Source organism: Aulostomus chinensis, chromosome 6 (genome assembly GCF_037954235.1).
Source record: "Aulostomus chinensis isolate RoL2024-O1b breed Wild chromosome 6, RoL_Achi_v1.0, whole genome shotgun sequence".
In the NCBI taxonomy this organism is placed as follows: Eukaryota; Metazoa; Chordata; class Actinopteri; order Syngnathiformes; family Aulostomidae; genus Aulostomus; species Aulostomus chinensis.
In genome coordinates this window covers 27306541-27325794 of record NC_141325.1, presented here as the reverse complement: position 1 = coordinate 27325794, position 19254 = coordinate 27306541, and the positions used below count along the sequence as shown (strand labels likewise).

The following is a 19254-nucleotide window of genomic DNA, read 5'->3' as shown; positions in this document are numbered from 1 at the left end:
TATTTTGTGTCCTAGAACATATCAGGTCCGGTGGTGAATACACACTGCAGGTCAACAAGTCCAAATAATCTCCAGACATATTATCTCCCACTGCCGGAGTAAAGGACTGTTTCACTGGTTGAATGTGATGGGGTCACAGGGACAGATTTCACAAAAAAAACAGCCCTCGAGCCTTTTTCTTGACCAAGACCAGCTCACCGTAACTACCCCCGCCCCACTAACACACACAAACACACTAGCCCTCAAAATCACCTGCTAGAATCATAATGGATGGATAATATAAATAACTAAAACTCCAAGATGGAGATATTGATACGTATGAAAGGCTTCTGGCGCTGGCGCACTGTGTGTGCAAAGACAGATTCAAAGATGACTTTAGCCAAGTATCCAGAGTCCTCTGATAGCTGCAGTGTTCCCAATACACAACTTGCTGTCTTGAGTCGTTTTGGTTTTCACTCTGCATGTCTGAACAACGACAGGAGTCACACATTACCATCACCCACCCTGACGAGCCTGTCTGGTCTCCCTATGTTTTGCCACAAAAAAAAGCACTGAAAAATGAAATGGGAAATTGCATGAAATAGGACCCAGGCCATCAGTTATTTGTGTGCTGATTTTCAGTGAGCCAACAGATAAAAAGACAAATAAAAGTACATAGGTGAACACGGGTTAAAATTACTAGCCTGTCTACAAATGTGCTCCGTAGGTCCCAGTAGGTAGGTCACACAGTACACAGTCAAGGGAGGTGACATCACGGCGAGTGCTGGGGTGCAAACAAGGCATCAAGAACAGACAATGAGACAAACTGTCTCAGCTTAAAGAGTTGTCCATTTTTCTTTAATAGTCTTTGAATTTTAGTCCCCTGAACAGAGACACTGTTCGCTGACTTGTTTGTTGTGTGACCAACAGATCAACCTGTAGAAAGTCTGATTGCAACCAACTCTAAGAGTGCACACCACCACCTACGGACATACTTCCATCATTAATCAATTCCTACCCAGTTCTTGTACACTGAGACAAACGTCTGATTGAGCTGCAGTTACAGCTTATAAACCACAACGACTAAAACACAGAAAAGCGTTTAATGTGACTCTTCCAGCGATCTGACAACTAAAGTCACCCAGTGTGTACTGGCTTGAGTGGACTGTCCACAGTAAAATGACCACAAGTAAAGCTCACTGGTAAGAGTAAAAATCAATCAACAGAAATTAATTTGATTCACTCCCAGATTGTACATTCTTCATAAACTTGATGTGTCTTCTAATGGAAAACAATTGACTGATGTTTGGCAGTAGGCCTCTCTGGCATCTTGTTGTCACACAAATATGCTCCTGGGGCCAATGTCAAGGAGATTAGGCTGAAGGGAAAATTGCAGCTGTATTTAGCAGTCGAGCTGGCGAGTCGCTGCTCTCAGGTGGTAAGGCATGTCTGTGCCTCACCCCATCTGAACCTGACGGCTGCTGCGATTGGCACTGTAATTACAGAGGCTAGGCATAAATCACAGAGAACAAGAGGTAGAGAGACCAGCATGGCCTCGGGGGCAGACAGGGGAGGCGCTGGCTCTCAGAAAAATACTCTTCCCTCCTGAATACTCTCTTCATTCATCCCTTCCATTTCTGGCTCTCCCGCACAAATAAACACACACTTCGAGTTTGTCTCACGGGGTTTACTTCCTTCTTGTGGCTGTGGCAGTTGGATATACTGGTTGCTTTACTGGTCCTGTGGCTTCCTGATTACTTCCTTCTTGTACATGTTAGAAAAGAAAGAAGCAGGCAGCAGCATGGAACAGCTGTGACCTATGCCACTCTTCCAGCAACACATCCATGTCAAGTGGGTTTTTTTTCCACCTCTTTATTTATCTGTTTTCTCCTTCACATAATTTTGGCAGGTTGTAGACCTTGTATACCTTGTATTTTATGAAAACAGTTTTGGCATCAGGCCTGTTAGAGGTCCAGATGAATCCCAAAGTAATTCTTTTTAAAATTGTGTTTTATTGCCACTTCTTAACTCAAGATAAAAGTTTACTTTCAGCACATCTCGTGGAGAAAATGCTGAAAATTAACTGAGCCCACTAATGAGTGTTATAACCAAACCCTGCAAAAGTAACTTCAGTCTTCAGAGCTGTTAATCTCCATTGTTGTCCAAAATCCATATAAAACGCACAATTTTTCCCACATTTCAATAGAGGCCATTTATTATCATGAAAACTCATCCTGCAATATTCACTACTGAACTAAAAAATAGTCTCCAACAAATGCACTATTTACTCCTGTTTAAGAAACATTTGCTGGAAGAAACTAGGGAGGAAAAAAAACTCATGCTTGTGACCTGTTTTTTTTCTTGTTTATTTGTTTTTGTTTTTTTAAGATGTACCGTCTGTAGAAATGTATGAGACTCAGGGCCCAGACAGGGCGGGGAAGTCAGAGATGATCAAAAGACAGATAAAGACATTGCTGGCCAGACTTGAACCTGGGTCACTGCTAAATATAGAATGGTCTATTCACAGAAACGGAATATAATATTCATAACAATGTTTTCATTTGTGTATAATCTTGTGAAACTAATTTGTGTTTTGTTAGTGTAAAATGAGGCCTTTACATCTATAAAGTTAGCAGGTCCATGGAGTAAGATGAGTTGTTTCTGCTGTGACCCAGAACAGACAATATTAAGACTTTCGGGGCTGTTGCGGTCACTCTGGTGCATCCTCTTACTTCTTTTGTCATACTTGTCCAAGTTTTTAGTTCTAATTTGCTTAGGGAGTGTTCTGCTCTGTTTGTAACATAATATCACTCTTTTTCATTCATTTATGTTTGGCAGCAGAGCATCAGATGTCCCAACAGTCATGATGAGGGCACACAGTGGACAAGGAGGAGGAACAGAGTGATGAGGGGAAAGAGCTGAACAGAAACTGATGGAAAATAATTTTATATCCCGCTTTCAGTTGTGCTTGGACATCGCCAGATGATGGACAAGCTAATGAGGCTTTGTTCAGACAGGAAGAGGAGCAAGGCAGGGTTCGTGCCCAGGTCACACAGGTGGAGGAATATTTCTTTATGGCAGAAACTGAACTAGCTTTATGTTCACATTACATTCCAAGTGCCAACAGAGTTGTTTATATCCCCACTCCATGACACCACAAATGTGTCAATCTCTTAACAGGTTGGCGAACACAGTAATTTCTCTGTAGGAATCAATGAACTTCTTTTTGCTGATTCTAAATAAGTGGGAAAATCTTGAGAAGAAGGAGTCTGAAAAAATGTGGCATCATATGTGAACGTTCCTGCAGGGTACCAGTGGTTCTGTCACATGCTTGAAAAGGAGGGGTCTGCAAGTCTACTCAAGACTCAAAGGCTCTTCTGTATGTTATCAAGCCAGGTTTCCTTTGTATGTTGTTGTGGTTTTTTTTTTAAATCCACAATTACACATGTTGATTGTGATGGTGCAGTTTTTTCATCAAATCTAAATCAATAAAGCCAAAAATGTATCATTCTTTCCAAAAGTGAATCAAAGCTGTCACGAATACCGACTTCATTACTCGGGGGGGGGGGGGGGGGGGTCACGGCTCAAAAAGGTGAGATCGACTAAACCCTTGTTATTTATAGTCCTGAGATGATTTTTTTTTAAAAAGAACTGCTCTGTTGAAAAATTAAATCGTCCTTTTAATATCTTTGACACCTTATGCATAGTTTTGATTTTCGTAGTTTAAATCAGACTCATATGATCCATGTCTTTCATGCACCTTGTGCAGTGAAACAGACAGCTATGAAAATAATCCTCCCAACCCCCACACTCACTGTGCCTGTGTTGCTATATATAAAACCAAAAGATGAACAGGAACCTGCATTATAACCATGGCTTTCAAAGCACAGACCTGCTTATTCAAACATGATGCGATCCGCACTTCCTGTAAGCGTCAAGGACAAGCCCACTTAGGCTCCATTTATGTGGCAAATGCAGTTTTGCGTTCATTAGACAACAGATACCTTCTGCAGTTACTGGCTGTGACTTGATAAAGATTAGCAGGAATGTAGACACTAGAACTCACTTTGCCCTTGAATATTATTGTCTGTGATGGGCCAGATTGTTAGTGAGCAGTCAAGGTGGTAACATATATGTATGGAATTTTAAAATGTTGCGCTTCTGAATTTGCTTTGTGTTTTCAAACATTTGGCAGCCCTGACCCTTCTTTTTACTTCTCAGGGGATATGGGTTAAGGCAGCAAGGGGAGGGAAACCCACGCTGACCACAGCAGAGTCCTGCAGAGGCAGAGCCCCCATGGAGCTAGCTTCACTGAAGACGCCATGTGATCTCTGGAAAGTCAACAAGGGTTGGTCCACAGCTGGGCTGCAGGAGAACAGAGAGCAGAGACGTAGCAACACCCTCCTGCTGTGAGCAGCCGGTGAGACGTAGAACTCATAGCTTGCATGTGAATCTACTGTAGATTTCTGCGGCTTAAATGTGGGAGGACAGCAGGGAGGAATCTTCCCAGGTTCACTTTTCATCATCACAGAGGCTATTTCTATTTCTAACAGCCATTTCAGTTCATATACATGTTGCGTTACTAATCCTTGGACTCTAATTTCCTGCATTTGTGACATATAAAACTCACTCCTCTGGGAGTCACCACACAATGAGAGAGCTGTAAGATTTAATTTCCACAAAAGATTAAGCTGCCTTCTGCATCGCTGAAACTTTTGTGGGGGTTTGAAGTTGAAATCTCTGTGGTTTTGCTTCTCGTTGTCCAAAGCGTTGGTTTGAACACAGGTGCAGTGAAGCATCAGCAGTAAAGAACCTAATAAGCACAATGTGGGAATAAAACAGAGGGGAGTGAGCATCAAAGGCTGCCAGGCACAGCAGGACTGGCATGGGTCTGAACTCCCAACCTAGGACACTCAGCATGCTCTTCAGCAATCACCCCCCTTAGACTAGTCCTGGGCAGTAATTAAAACCATCATTCCCACTGCTTCACTATCTCATTAGCCACACGACCCTAGGCTTTTATCCCTGCTTGTCCAAAAATATCCACACCAGCAAAGATGAGTCTAACCAACATGCATGCTTGTGACGTCCCTGAGCTGAGCGGAGAATTACCAAACTAGCATCAAACTCAGAGAACAGTGGGGAGCACACCGGCCTGTCTCTTCATGTCCACTGGCATTATTATTCAACGTATCAGAGATGAAAAGGCGGGATGTATGTTCATTAAATCTACCTGTTGGGACACAAAAAATAAACGTCAATACAACAGAATGAACAAAAAATTTACTGCGACATGTTTGCTCTGCATGGCAGAAAAGTCTTTTATATGGAGCTGCAAACATCAACCAATGTTTGCGACCATTAAAAAATGAGGACAAACTGATGCATTTGAAGCTCCTACGCTTTCACTATCAAAGGGAGAATTTGAAGTGGGTGAATATCGGTTGCAGTGGTCAGATTTAGCACTTTGGCTGTAGATAAAAAGAAACTCTTCTTCCCATGTTTAATTCAGTATGAGCCATGACTAACTCATGTAATATACTAGGCCTCTGAAGTCAGACGGAGCCTTCTTCCCTTGCTTTGTGTACTTTAGTAAGAAATGAATGTGTCACTGTGTTTTGACCGTGTTCGGCACAGTTAGGCAGGTCAGGAAAATATATAGGGATAGATTTATGTTATTCTCTGGTAAATTAGTTCTTCAGTATAGCAGTAGCACATAGCTATACTAAAACCTTAATCCTCCGCATGTCATTAACCTACTTGGCATCGCTGCCAGGCTGTCTTAGTGCTTTCACTTCACAGCAAGAGGGCTAATGGAAAAGACAGGATGTCAGCAAAAGCATCATTTGGGTCGGGTTCAGGGCCTATCAGCCTTTCAGTGGCACGTCTATAGTACAGGTGCGTTGAAGTTCATCAAAACCACAACAGCAAGTTCTGGAGAAACTATCTGAGCGTATATAATGGTAAATGGTAAATGGACTCAATTTATATGGTGCTTTTCTACCTTAGCGGCACTCAAAGCGCTTTACAGTGTCATCTCATTCACCCATTCACACACGCACTCACACACTGATGGTGGAGGCTACCATGCAAGGCACCAACCTACTCATCAGGAGCAATTATGGGTTCAGTATCTTGCTCAAGGACACTTCGACATGGTCACCAGGGTCGGGGATCGAACCAGCGACCCTTTGGTTACTAGACGACCACTCTACCCCTGAGCCATGCCATCCCATATATCCTATTGTTTCATAAAAAAAATGCTGCACATTAAGAGTTGATGAGTTTAAATAAGTAGAGGAGCCCCCACCCAAACCATTTAAGCAGGACCGGATTTGTTGCATCACATACTGGACATTCCCACCAGTCCTACTATGATTTAGCGCATTTCCCACTGACCCAAAATCCTGCTAACATCTGGCTTTTGTCTCTAATGAGACCAGGTTTTATCCACTCCTGTGTCACAGGACCCTGCCTTAGACATGGGTATTTATAAGATGGATTTAATTGCCACTGTTAAACACAAAACCATGGAAAATAAGAATAAAAATTTAAAAATCCACGTTGTTACAGCAGCATTTACAGAGAGAAGAAGAAAAGATAATGTGAATTTAAAAAATATTTATAAGATAAGAAAAAACAAAACAAATATTAACATTTATATGAGACAATCTAGTCATTTACAATATATTTACAAAAAGAGTGAAAAAATAAGAATGTACTAGCTACCTGTCCAGGGTGAACCCCGCCTCTTGCCCGAAAGCCGCTGGGATAGGCTCCAGCCCCCCTGCGACCCTTAACAGGAATAAGCGGAAGAAAATGGATGGGTGGATGGAAAATAAGAATGTTTATTGCACCAGAGATATTGCACATTTGTCAAAACAGACACATGATTGTGAATGTTCAGAGTGTGCGGTTGTACAGCCTGATGGCTGCGGGCAGGAATGACCTGCTGTAGCGCTCTTCTTGCACTGAGGGTGCAGCAGTCTGGAGCTGAAGGAGCTTCCCAGAGTCTCCACGGTGTGGTGCAGAGGATGGGGAGTGTTGTTCACGATGGATGTCATCTTAGCCAACATCCTTCTATCCGCCACTTCCTGGATTGGGTCCAGTGGACAGTCCAAGACAAAGCTGGCGTTCCTCTACAGTTTGTCCAGTCTCTTCCGTCCCTGTCAGTGACTCCACGGCCCCAGCACACGATGGTGCAGCACAATGCATACGCCACCACAGTATCATGAAAATGTGGTAACTTGTCACCATCCAGATTTGACAAGCAGTTGGGGAACTGGTATCAATACATTTCATTACAGTGAAGTCAATGAGAGCTTGTCGCCTCTGCAGGTAACAAAAAATTCAAGTCTGCATTCAGGCAGCATGCTAATATCCTTCGGTTGGCATTGACTTTGAAAAACAACCTGGAGCAAAAGCTATAAAATAGCAATCACCAAACCACATCACAGGTCTCAAAGCTGCTCTCTACAACCATAAAATCCAAGAGACAGTTGTCTAGACAAATGTAACCCCGAGCAGAGAGCACACACAGATTAGTAACTTCCTTAAACACCTAGAGGGTTAAAAGTAAGAGGGCAACCGCATGACCACCTTTTAGAAGAGAAACAAGAAGAAGACATCTCATGGGTTGGGTTAAAGATCAAGATTATTGTACTGTGGGTTCATATGAGGTTAACGTAAAAGATTAAAACTGTAGTGGGGTTTAATGTTAGGTTACTGTACAAGGGTTGAGATTAGGATTGGGAGTATGGTTACGGTACTTGATTTGTTTCAGTTTTAATTTGTGATTTTGGGCTTTACAAACAACATTTGATTGATTTACTGAAAAGATGAAAAGAAGTTGAATAGAAAAATAAAACACAAAAACAGGGTTAGTGTTGGGTTAAGTAGCAGTAAGCAGTGTGTGTGTGTGTGTGTGTGCGTGTGTGTGTGTGTGTGTGTGTGTGTGTGTGTGTGTGTGTGTGTGTGTGCGTGTGGACTACAGTGCTCTGTTTTCTCCCCAGCAACAGAAATCATGTACAGATCATAGCATCCTTTCAGTAGAACTTCCATGACTGCACAACCTTCTCAGGGTGTGTTCACACCAAACTCGATGCAAATTTTCATGTTGCTTTATTCCTGCAAATTTGATCGCTGGATCATTTGTTAATATTCGTGTCATTCGCACAAACTTTTTTCCCCTGCGCGGAGAATTTATTTCCGCCATTTCTTTCCATCATCAACCTTGGCTGACCCAACAACCGTTGCTGGCTTGTATCTGTTGTGGAAGTCCCAGATACGGCAGGAAAAAAACACTGCTGTATCTGGATTCATGATACAATCCGGAGGAGCACACAGCTGGGTGAATTTCACCGCTTTCTCCGGGAACTGCACCTGGACGACGGCCTATTCCAGCGGTATTTCAGGCTAACGAGGGCCGAGTACGATGACCTATTAGCGAGGATCGGTGTCAGGATATCACGGTGGGATACCAACCACAGCCAGGACCGTTGACATGACTTCAGCGACGCCAGGGGAATCTCATTGCTGATAGGCTCTCTCGACACAATGTCATGCGAATTTGTCGCACAAGTTGAAGAAGGGAATACGTGAAACTCGCGCCGCGTTATTCAGGTATTCGCGTCGCCCAGCGAGTATACACAAATTCACATCTAATCGCCTCTCTACATAGACTTTACATGTAAACTTGTCGCACGAAAAATTCGCATCGCGTTTGGTGTGAACACACCTTCAGGCATCGCAGTCAACACGACTTTAGTAAGACGCAAAAATAAAGAAACAGCAGAGGACAAGGCAGGGACAATGAGCCCTGTCTGAGGACCACAGGGGAGAAGTATCAAAGATGGAGGCGGCTTGGTAGACCTGCTGATTGGCATGAGCAGACCATCAGTGGAGAGAGGTGGAGGCCCCCCAGTGGCAATGGGGATCCCTGGAAAAATCGCCAGTCGCGGTGTGACATCAGCAATTGGCGGAGAACCGGAACTAGTGGGGAAGCTCGTTCTAGTTGGGAGAAATCAACTATTTATTACCATAATAATGAGCCAAATGGTGGTTGGAATAAGCCTGAGAAGGCCAGAGGTGAGATCTGGAGGCCTTCCCGTGATGATGGCCACAGTAACACAGTGAATTGCCTCAGCAGCCATCAGACAAGAGCAGACAGGAGTTCCTGGTGGAGGCACAGATGAGGGATCCCGCAGGAGGCCCAGAGACTTTAGAGAGGACTGCTATCAAGATGAGGGACGTGACAGCGGCTCACGGCGTCATCGTTGGTGACAGCGACAGCTTATCACTCGTCGTCCAACAAAGAAGCAGTGACATGAATACCTGCTAGAGAACGGATGAGGCAAGCAGCAGGAGGCCGGGGATTGGTTCAGGGTGGACAACAACCTGGATGATCCAGGTGATACAGCCTCATGCCATTGTTATTGGTGACTTGTGGCAAATCAGGATTGTGACTGTTAGCCAAACCAGTAGCAGGTGGGGGTTCCTGGAGGGTCCCATTAGCATGATGAAGTGTGTCTCTTTATCCATTTTTTAAAAATTATAGAAATAAATATGTGTATCTTGAAGTAGTATTTACCTGCTGGGGGACTATGGATGAAAATTAGCACTCTTGCAAACCTCTCCCTAATCCCATTTACATTGTGTTTTCTGAATATACTGATGTTCACTGAACTGTGACATCTCTGTTAAATAAAGAATGAAACTGAAAAAAACTGCATCTTGTAAACTTGTTCATATATTCTAAAGGGTTATATTGCAAGTATTAAAAAAAACAAAGTTGGTCAAGGTAATGTGCTCAGAAGTGACTGACAGTTGTGTGTGTGTGTGTGTGTGTGTGTGTGTGTGTGTGTGTGTGTGTGTGTGTGTGTGTGTGTGTGTGTGTGTGTGTGTTAAATGGATTCTACCCAATCTTTGGCCATGAAAAGCCTCTGATCTTTCTGATCTTTCAATGACACAAAGACTTGTGTGCGAGATGAGGATGAGCCCTCAACCTTGGTCAACATCCAGTCCGACTCTGTGGCTTTTTTATTTACAGCAGTTCATTGTTCATGTGAATGTTTGCTCTAAAGGCTTTGAAAAAAAAAACCAAAAAATGCAAAAACATCCCAGACCAGGTCCCCATTTCTTCCTTGGCGCCATTATGAGTGAGTCAAAATTAAAACCCAACCACAAACTGGTTCTCAGCCAAATTCAGCTAACTGACTCTCTCCCTCTCTGTTTCTTTGAGGAGCCTTTGATGTTAGCAGGGGGCTTTTGCACTTGCAGTGATGGTAACGAATGATACTTTAAGCGATTCTTTTTTATCTGGCAAGCTTAATGAAAGATTAATGGGTTTGATAGTTCCCCTTGTTTGTATTTTATTTCAAAAGTAAGCCGCGGTCCTTGGAACCTGTTAAGAGCTTCTCAGTAATGATTTTATGGATCAGTGGAAGTCATATTATGGGCATTGGCTCTAAATGCAATGAGACATGTTGATTGTCTTCTTAGCAATATTAGCTTTGCATGAGGAGTCATGACCTTGAGTGCTGTGCCCACATCTTTGTCTGATATGGATGGAGTGTATCGCTGCAGCTTCATTTCCAAATGTTCTTATTCAGCTGCCTGCAGACTTTGATGCTATTGTACAGCTCAAATGATGAAATGATTCAGGCTTTTTTTGTGACACTTTCCCTCAAGAAAGAGATATTTCTGTTTAACAGTAGAGAAAGACATTCAGACACATTTTCTCTGGAGTCCCTCAGTAACAGCTGAATATATTTTATAATCTTCCTTGAGGGACAGGTTTGGTTATTCCTTTGAGGAAAACACATTGCAGCGACCTTTAATGATATTTTATACTATGGACCAGCTGAGGATGACATCAACAAACCTAAACGCTTCAATAAATGTTTGTGAACTACGGTCTGCTTTCATTATCACATAGAGATGAAAGTGGCAGGTGGTGAGAGACTTTATAATCTTGAACATGAAAGTTCATTACTAACCTTGAAAAAAAAAAACAATATCATGACAATGAAAAATGAGCCCTCTCAAGGTTCTCCCACGCTCTTCTCAGCTGCAGCCCACAGGAGTGGAGGGGGTTTGCTCACTTGCCAGGGACACCGTCATCTATGGTCCTTGAGTCTCAGTGGATGTTTGTGCAACATCTGAAGAAATTCCCTAAAAATCACAGAAACAAGACTCAGATGAACAGACAGACAACCTGAAAACATATGCCTCCGGCCAAAGGCTGCTGCCATTGGAGGAATAAAAACCAGCAAATGCCTTTACGGCATATTCCTGCACAAAACCAAAAGTTTATGAAGCAAAAACTAGAAATGAACTCATGAAATAAAACAGACTGAAGAAAACCCCCTGGGAGGCTGAGGAACACATGCAGGGAGCAAAATAGTGAGACACAACAGACAAACAGACAAACTCAACTAATTACACAGTAGGGAACAAGCAGGAGAACACAAGGGCAGGGAAGGAGCCGTCCATGCATTCATCTGTATGTCCCTTTCTCATAAACACAATATCTCAGACCAAACTTGAGGTAATTTCTTCAAATTGCCACTGGGACTCCAGGAGATTTTAGTAGTCCCAGGTTAAAGGTCAAGGTCGCCGTGACATTACACATCGGTCCCATGCTCAGTAACTCTGGAATGCCTCAAGGAAATTTGTTCAAATTTGGAACAAATACCTACCAGGACTTGGGAAGTAACAAGTTTCGGTGGTTAATCATCCTTGAATTATCTCAGGAATACAATTTTCAAATTTGCCAGTGACATCTACACTCAAGGGTGAGCCTAAAATATTTTGGTAGTCAAAGTTCAAGCTCATTGTGAGGAGGAAGTGAACCACGATGCAGTGTTTCCTTTGAGCACAGCTAACGTGGTAATGCTGCTTTGACAATGTTAAAAGTGGTTGACCAACATTGCTTGTTGTGTTATCGATTTCACACACTGGCCCTTTCATGGAAACATCTGTCTAAAAGGGTGGTCATGTTGGTGTTTTTTTAGTCTTAACAACAATTTAGCACTTGTTAATCATTTACAGCAACACAAGTTTTTGATTAGGAATTGGGTTTGGGGTTTTGGAAACCAAGAAAAACATCTGTTCTGTTATTTTCCACAATTTGCATCAGAAATAAATGATTATGAAAACACCGACTGTGACCCAAGGTTAAGAACGCTACAAACATTTTCTGTCTGCATCGCAGACCACCATTCATTTAGTCCCAACATGCTGCTTTGACTGCTGAAAATCTAGTGTGTTTGTATGTGTGTGTGTGTGTGTGTGTGTGTGTGTGTGTGTGTGAGTGTGTGTGTGTGTGAGTGTGTGTAAGAGAGGGGGGATCAGGCAACTGATATATTTCATGGTGCATAAATATCAATCTTCATAATTGAATATCTCGCTTGTTCTGGTTTTGCAATCAGCAGTTTAATCTTTATGTAGAATGAGAGCTTTGATCCTGTTTTCAGGTTTTAAACAGGAAATGATGAACATCCTACTGAATACGTGCAATACTTTATTGTGTATTCCTACAGAAACAGGCTCCTGACAGCCACGCTGGGTGATGATGGATGTGATGGCGAACTAAGAATGAACAGCATCCACGCAGCCACTTTGATACACTAACCTTCTTTACACATATGAAGTTTGATATGTTTCCTTTCATCAGCATTGGGCCTTATATCTCCTGGAGCATGGTTAGCGTGTGTGAGGAATCCACACTGCTGGGGGCTGCAGGGCAAGCTTGAAGCCTGAAGCGCATTCATCAACGTCCTTGGCAGGGTGCTGCTCTCTCAGCCTCACACCGCTCTGCTTGCAGCCCTTTCCCTGCCCGTGTTTCCTTCTTTTGCTTTGATTTCCCTTCTTTTTCAATTGCCTTAGTTGTTTTTATGAGATTGCATGAATTTTGATGAAACTATTTCAGCTTTTTTTTTTTTTTTACATCAAACTGCCTCTTCAGCACAGGATTATTTGTGTCAGCTTACAATATGAATTTCTATAGCATCTGTATTCTTGTTTCTTATGAGGATCTTAACTTTACCTGTATACCACAATCAGGCTTGATAGCTGATATCCCTGCCTGTCTTCATCTCCCTTCAGTCTTCTTCCAGCAGGTAAACAGTGACTGAAGCAGGTCCTCCCAGACTGGTCCCTCAGATCTGAATCTGTAATCACTCTTAGATCTCAGACATGAAAGATGTTCATCTTTCTCAAAATGCCCTCTGAGGTGCCAAGTTCTCTTTCAAATGGTGTGATGTGGAGAAGAGAGAAGAAGTTTGGAAAGAAATAATAGCATGTGATCAGCCACCTCTTTAAAAGAGGGCATGAGATAGTTTTTTTTTTAGGGAATTTGTGCAGGGCTCATTAACTCTTACGCTTCTAATTCATTAATATATAAACATGTTCAAGTTCAAGTAACACTTGGACTCTTTGGATTTGTCTCTTTAGACAATAGTTTTGTTTTTGTTTTTTTGTTTTTTTACATGGAAATCAACAGATGCTCTTATTTCCAGTCCGAAGACTCAATTCCCCGAGAGGTTCATATTGGTATATATATATATATATATATATATATATATGTGTGTGTGTGTGTGTGTGTGTGTGTGTGTGTGTGTGTGTGTGTGTAGTCAGTGTCATAGCTGCTGTGTGTGAGAGATGATACCAAACAGAATTTTGTTGTACACTTGTGTATAATGACACTAAAGCTTTTTATCTTATCTTATCTTATCTTATCTTAATTCCAATCAGTAGGTCTAAATAAAATTCTTTCCTCACCGCAGTATTCAATGGTCTTTAGAACTGACTTGAAAGGCTCTACTAAACATCTGAGTTGACAAATAGACGGCAGTGCTCCGTGAATTTACAGGACGGGCTTTGTCGCCACCCAGCGGCGTTTATTGAGATTGCAATGAAAGCACATAACTCATGGTCAAGCGAATCAATGTGCTTTGAAAAAATAGTTCCATTATCTTACAACTAGTTCAGATATTTTACATCATCAAAACCAAACTAACATTCCCCTTATTTACTTCTGAACAAATGCACCTAAGTAGATACTGATGTCTTGGGTAAACTGAGGAGTCTTCATCAGTTTTTTATAAAGCGGCGGGCGTAATAATCTTTTAAGTGAAAAGGCCCGACAACTCAACTGCGTAGTTTTCCCTCAGTTACTCGTGGATGTACCTGCGGAGAGTCCTTTGAACGGAAGTGGCCGCCGAAGTTTGTCCATTAACATACTTTGTACGGTTGTGAGTATGCCTTTATAAATTTCGATGTATCCATCTTTTTTTTCTCGTATTAACACTGAAATTTAAGCCAGATTATAACGCTAAACATTACAACGACAAACGTTTAACTTCAATGTCATATTTAATTTAAAAAATAAGCCTTTGGCGTGTGTTAGTGGGCAGCTAGCCTTAGCTCCATCGGAAGCGAGCTCGAGGGAATGTCATAAGCTGGAACGTTGACTGGATGGCGCAATATTTCTGTTATGGAGGGAACCTAAATTAACAAAATATTCAAGTATTTTGGCCAAGAAGATCGGCGGTATGAATTCCAGACCAAAAAAAAAAAAGTAGATTTAATGTCACAGTATAGTACGAAAGTAACGTCTGGTGTCATATATTGTTTTTGTCTTTTTTTTTTTTTTTTTTTGGTTTGATTTTGGAACAGCTGGATCTTGTACCTTTTGTGTGAAGATGACCGGTAGGGCTCGAGCTCGATCAAGAGGAAGAGCACGTGGCCAAGAGGTGGCTGCACCTGGAGCGGTAAGATGGTTGCTTTACTGGAAAAATAGGAGGGGCCCCTGTTATGAGTGGGCCAGTAGAAGTTAACCCTTCACCTACTGAGGCTAGAAATGACGATTTTGAATATATTTTGTAATTATGGCTGTAAAGTGCTCAGAAAATGCCCTCAGTCTGAAAGCTTTGCTCCCTTTTCCCAGGAGTACTTGAACTTGATTTTGCAACCTCTGGTTAAGGATAACTGCTCATCATGTGATTGTCAACAGTTTAAATGAAGAAAAGTGTAAAAACTGATCCGTTTCTTTCATGGCTTTAATGAGAATAAATTTTGTTAATGCTAATGAAGTTTTGATTTGACATTTGAAATGTGAACCTATACATTTTCAGAATAACCACCAGTCATTTTTTTTTTTTTTTAAGTCCAGGACTCCACATGTGCAAAAAAAAACAGTGCAAAAGATAACTATAAGTAGGCAAAAATTGGTGCAAATAACAGTGGTGAGTGGTGAGCAGAGCCTCAAGGCTTCTGCATCTCCTTGGTGATTGGATGTAGTTACGAATTGTCAAGTCCCACACTCAAACACACCTAATCAAAAAACATTCAGGTGCACATGTCCAGTATACCGTATTTTCCGCACTATAAGGCGCACCCTCAATAAATGGCATATTTTAAAACTTTTTTCATATATAGGGCGCATTATAAGGCGCATAGAATCTAAACGACTGTAGTGGCTGGGGTTGCGTTATGCATCCACTAGATGGAGCTGCGCTAAAGGAAACGTCAACAAAACAGTCAGATACTGTAAGTCAGTCGGTCAAACTTTATTAATAGAATACAAACCAACGTTCTGACAACTCCGTTCACGCCCAAAACAAGTTAGTGCATTCACAAACATGGAGGGGAACTTTTCCCTGATTCAGTAAACACGTAAAAGAAACAGTCTGATACCGCTACGGTAAATCAAACGTTAGTGCAATCACAATATAGTAACTCTCGAAATAGTGCAACGCAATAACAATATAACAGAACTAAATAACTCAACGTTGTTCAAACGTTAATGTCCATATTTTCAATATCTTCCAGCCTCGTTCAGTTGTTAACACGTGAAAGAAACACGTAAAGCTCACTCTTTCAGTTCATTCCTCATCCACAAATCCATCGAATTCTTCCTCTTCAGTGTCCGAGTTGAAAAGTTGGGCGAGTACGGCATCCAACGTGCCCGGTTCCGTCTCGTCAAAGTCGTCATTATCCGAGTCAGTGTTGCTGTTGTAGTCTGGCAGTTCAGTGACGATACCGTTTTCACCTCCGTTACTTCGGCGACGCCCCCTGACTTCGGTAGCCATAACTAACCAATATTTATTCATATATAAGGCGCACTTTTGGTTTTTGAGAAAATTCAAGGTTTTTGGGTGCGCCTTATAGTGCGGAAAATACGGTAACTTGAATTTCTCCGAATCGACAAAGGTTTTTTCAATTTGAAGTGCTTTCAGGTTTCCACAGAAAAATCCACATAAGAATAATTTTACATGTGTCTGACATTATGGCAGACACAAACTCTGACAAATGATGATCATAATAAAATTGAGTTAAACACAGGAAACCTGTTGCAAACAACATATGCTAAAAAAAAAACACGGATGCTATTCACATACCTGAGTTCAGAAGAAGCGTTCTCCAAATCACTCTCCTCCTTCATGAACCGTAGTAGCCATTTTACCATTCTTGATGGTCTTCCCAACATTACAAATTAGTGTAATAAAGTGCAGACACAGAAATACAAGTAACGCTTGTTTTGTGGTTGAAAAAAACACAACTCTTAGCTCTCTTGTTCTCCTTTTCCTCTTTTCCTTCACTCTCCTTTTCTCCCTTGTCTTTCATCCATGTTGCAGTTTTGGCAGTACCATTCCACATCACTGTAATATAAACCATACTATATATATATATATATATATATATGCGCATGTCCACAATTCTTAGCTTATCAACCCTGTTGGAATTTTTCTCATCAGACAAACTTTGATGGAGTTACGTCAATAATACTCTGAACATAGCAAACATATGGCCGTAGGTAAAGAGTTAAAGCAGTAAAATACAGCTGCACAATTTCTTAAAAAATAATCTGGTTATGTGTTTTGATTAATATGTGTTTTTGTTTTTTGAGCTGCTATTTTTGACTCCGCCATCCCAGCTCTCTCGTAAAAGAGGTTCAAACCTCAACATAACTTACTGGTTAAAAAAAAGGTCAACAGTAATATTGAATTTACAATATGATTTTTGATATCAGATGTGATGTTTTGTAATTCTCACTTTACCTCAGTGTGTGAGTGTGCCTGCATTTATGTAGAATGCATAGTTGGTATTGTAACCTGTATCTTAAGGTTTATGGTATTTTTGAGGTAAAGGTATATGCAGTGATGAGAAAATTTTATGGTAAAGTATAGGTCAAACCTCAAACTTTTTGTTCTTCAAGAGCCAGGCTCGAGAGCCAGCTGTACCAGTGCCCGCTGCATCATCAGAGGGGGAGCTGGCTGGTCGAGGCAGGCAGAAGGGTGCTCCGGGACCTATTGTTGAAAATGGTATAGTCGCATTTGTACTTCTAAGATAAATGGATTTTCTCTCTAAAATTTTTACTGCTACGCCTTGTTTTTGCAAACAAGCAAAACCCTTTAAGGATAGATGTACATATATCTTGTAGTGTTTTCGTGCCACTCATGCCCACTTAAATTAAACTTCCCTCCCTATAGCACAGCCAATCTCCTGTCCCCTCTCAACTGCCTGTCCTAACACTCAACCTCTTCATCTATTTTGATAGTTCTACAGATCTCTGCTGGATTTTACCAGGTGAAACTGGGAGAAAGAGGTGGACGTCGCCGAGATTTTAATGATACTGGGATTAACACCAGGCAGGCTATGGAGCATGTCAAAGACTCAAAGTCTGGTGTGTCATAATTTAAAAACTTGTGCACTGTGTCCAGCCATGATATATTTTACAATCCATGGTGAAAGATAACACTCAAGAATTGCACTTTTACTTTTCCAGGGACAAGTGGTTCTAAAATAAAGTTGACAGCCAACTTCTTTCGCATCCTGTCTCGCCCGCAATGGGTTCTGTATCAGTACCATGTGGACTATAATCCCCCAATGGAGTCTCGCCGCCTGAGATCAGCCCTCCTCTTCCAACATGAGGAAGCACTGGGATCGGCACGCAGCTTTGATGGAGCGCTGCTGTTTCTGCCTCACAGACTTCATGACAAGGTACTTGTGAGACTTCAATCTTGACAGCTGTTGGAAAAAATTAACCTGTATGTTAAATGTCCCATATTAATATCAAGGAGAAAAATTTGGTTTGTAAAGTCAGGCTTTTTGTTTGCCTCTTAAAAGTGTTGGTTTAATATCTTTTCTGTCCCATCTGTGTAGGAGACTGTGCTTCACAGTGAGACAAGGAATGGAGAGAAGGTAAAGATAACTGTTACCCTGACAAACGAACTGCCACCGTCATCACCAGTGTGCCTGCAGTTTTACAACATCATATTCAAGAGGTAATTTTTCCTTGCTTTCATCAGGTAGTGTACGGTCAGATTTATCAAATATTTCAAACTAGATAGACCAGTTGTTGGGTTTGATGCTTCAGTAATGGTTTTATTTAATTTCTTAAGGATCTTGAGAATTCTCAACATGCAGCAGATTGGACGCAACTACTACAATCCCCATGATCCACTCAACATCCCACAACACAGGTACATTACTTTTGATTCTGCAACTTTGTGTATTAATCATATTTTTGGATACCCGATATAGAAGCTGTCCTTCACATGTCTGACAGAAATTCTCAGGTAAAAAACAAGACCTTTAATTGGATTATACATCTTCTGCTTCACAACCTTTTTCTCATTTCATACCCCAAAGGAGGGTAATTCACATTACATGCTCTCCAAAAACCAAAAAAAAAAACCCTGCGGAAGCTTTGTGTTGGAAGTGAAAGGCTAGGTTGTTGGCGTTGAGCCCACATGACTGAGAATGGGTCGCAGATATCTGTAAAAAAAAATTTTGTTAGTGAAAGAAAACATAGTCTATTAGATGTCTTGTGAAAAATGGCAAACCTGTAATTTACATATTTCATTTCAGGCTGACCATATGGCCAGGCTATACCACCACCATCTTGCACTATGAGTCAGCCATAATGATGTGCACTGACGTGAGCCACAGGGTACTGCGTAGTGAAACGGTCCTGGACATAATGGCCAACCTGAGGCAGAGGTGTGGAAGTCAGCAGTTTGCTGATATCTGTGCGAAGGAGCTTATCGGGCTCACAGTGCTCACAAAGTAGGGTCTGCTTTTCTCACATTCTTGAAAAGGTTTTATCATTTCATCAACATGTTACATCATCGTAAATTCATATCTTTTTCATCCTCTGCTCTTCTATCTCCACCTTTCTTATATTCTTAGGTACAACAACCGGACCTACAAGATTGATGACATTGCTTGGGATCACACTCCCAACAACACATTCAAGAGGGGAGACAC

General features: G+C 41.5%; 1 protein-coding gene across 2 annotated transcripts in view; it reads left to right on the top strand.

Annotated features, from left to right (window-relative positions):
* Nucleotides 1-14070: 14070 nt before the first annotated feature.
* piwil1 (piwi-like RNA-mediated gene silencing 1) overlaps nucleotides 14071-19254 on the top strand; it is a 16817-nt gene continuing 11633 nt past the window's right edge. Inside the window, exons 1-9 of one of the 2 annotated variants that reach the window (XM_086207308.1) lie at nucleotides 14071-14234; nucleotides 14659-14753; nucleotides 17201-17306; nucleotides 17543-17668; nucleotides 17771-17985; nucleotides 18148-18269; nucleotides 18387-18467; nucleotides 18856-19053; nucleotides 19177-19254. The exon at nucleotides 19177-19254 is cut by the window's right edge and continues 31 nt beyond it. In XM_086207308.1, coding sequence (XP_086063434.1) covers nucleotides 14685-14753; nucleotides 17201-17306; nucleotides 17543-17668; nucleotides 17771-17985; nucleotides 18148-18269; nucleotides 18387-18467; nucleotides 18856-19053; nucleotides 19177-19254 — 995 coding nt within the window. In that variant the 5' untranslated portion in view covers nucleotides 14071-14234; nucleotides 14659-14684. The other variant, XM_086207309.1, reaches the window with a different exon arrangement.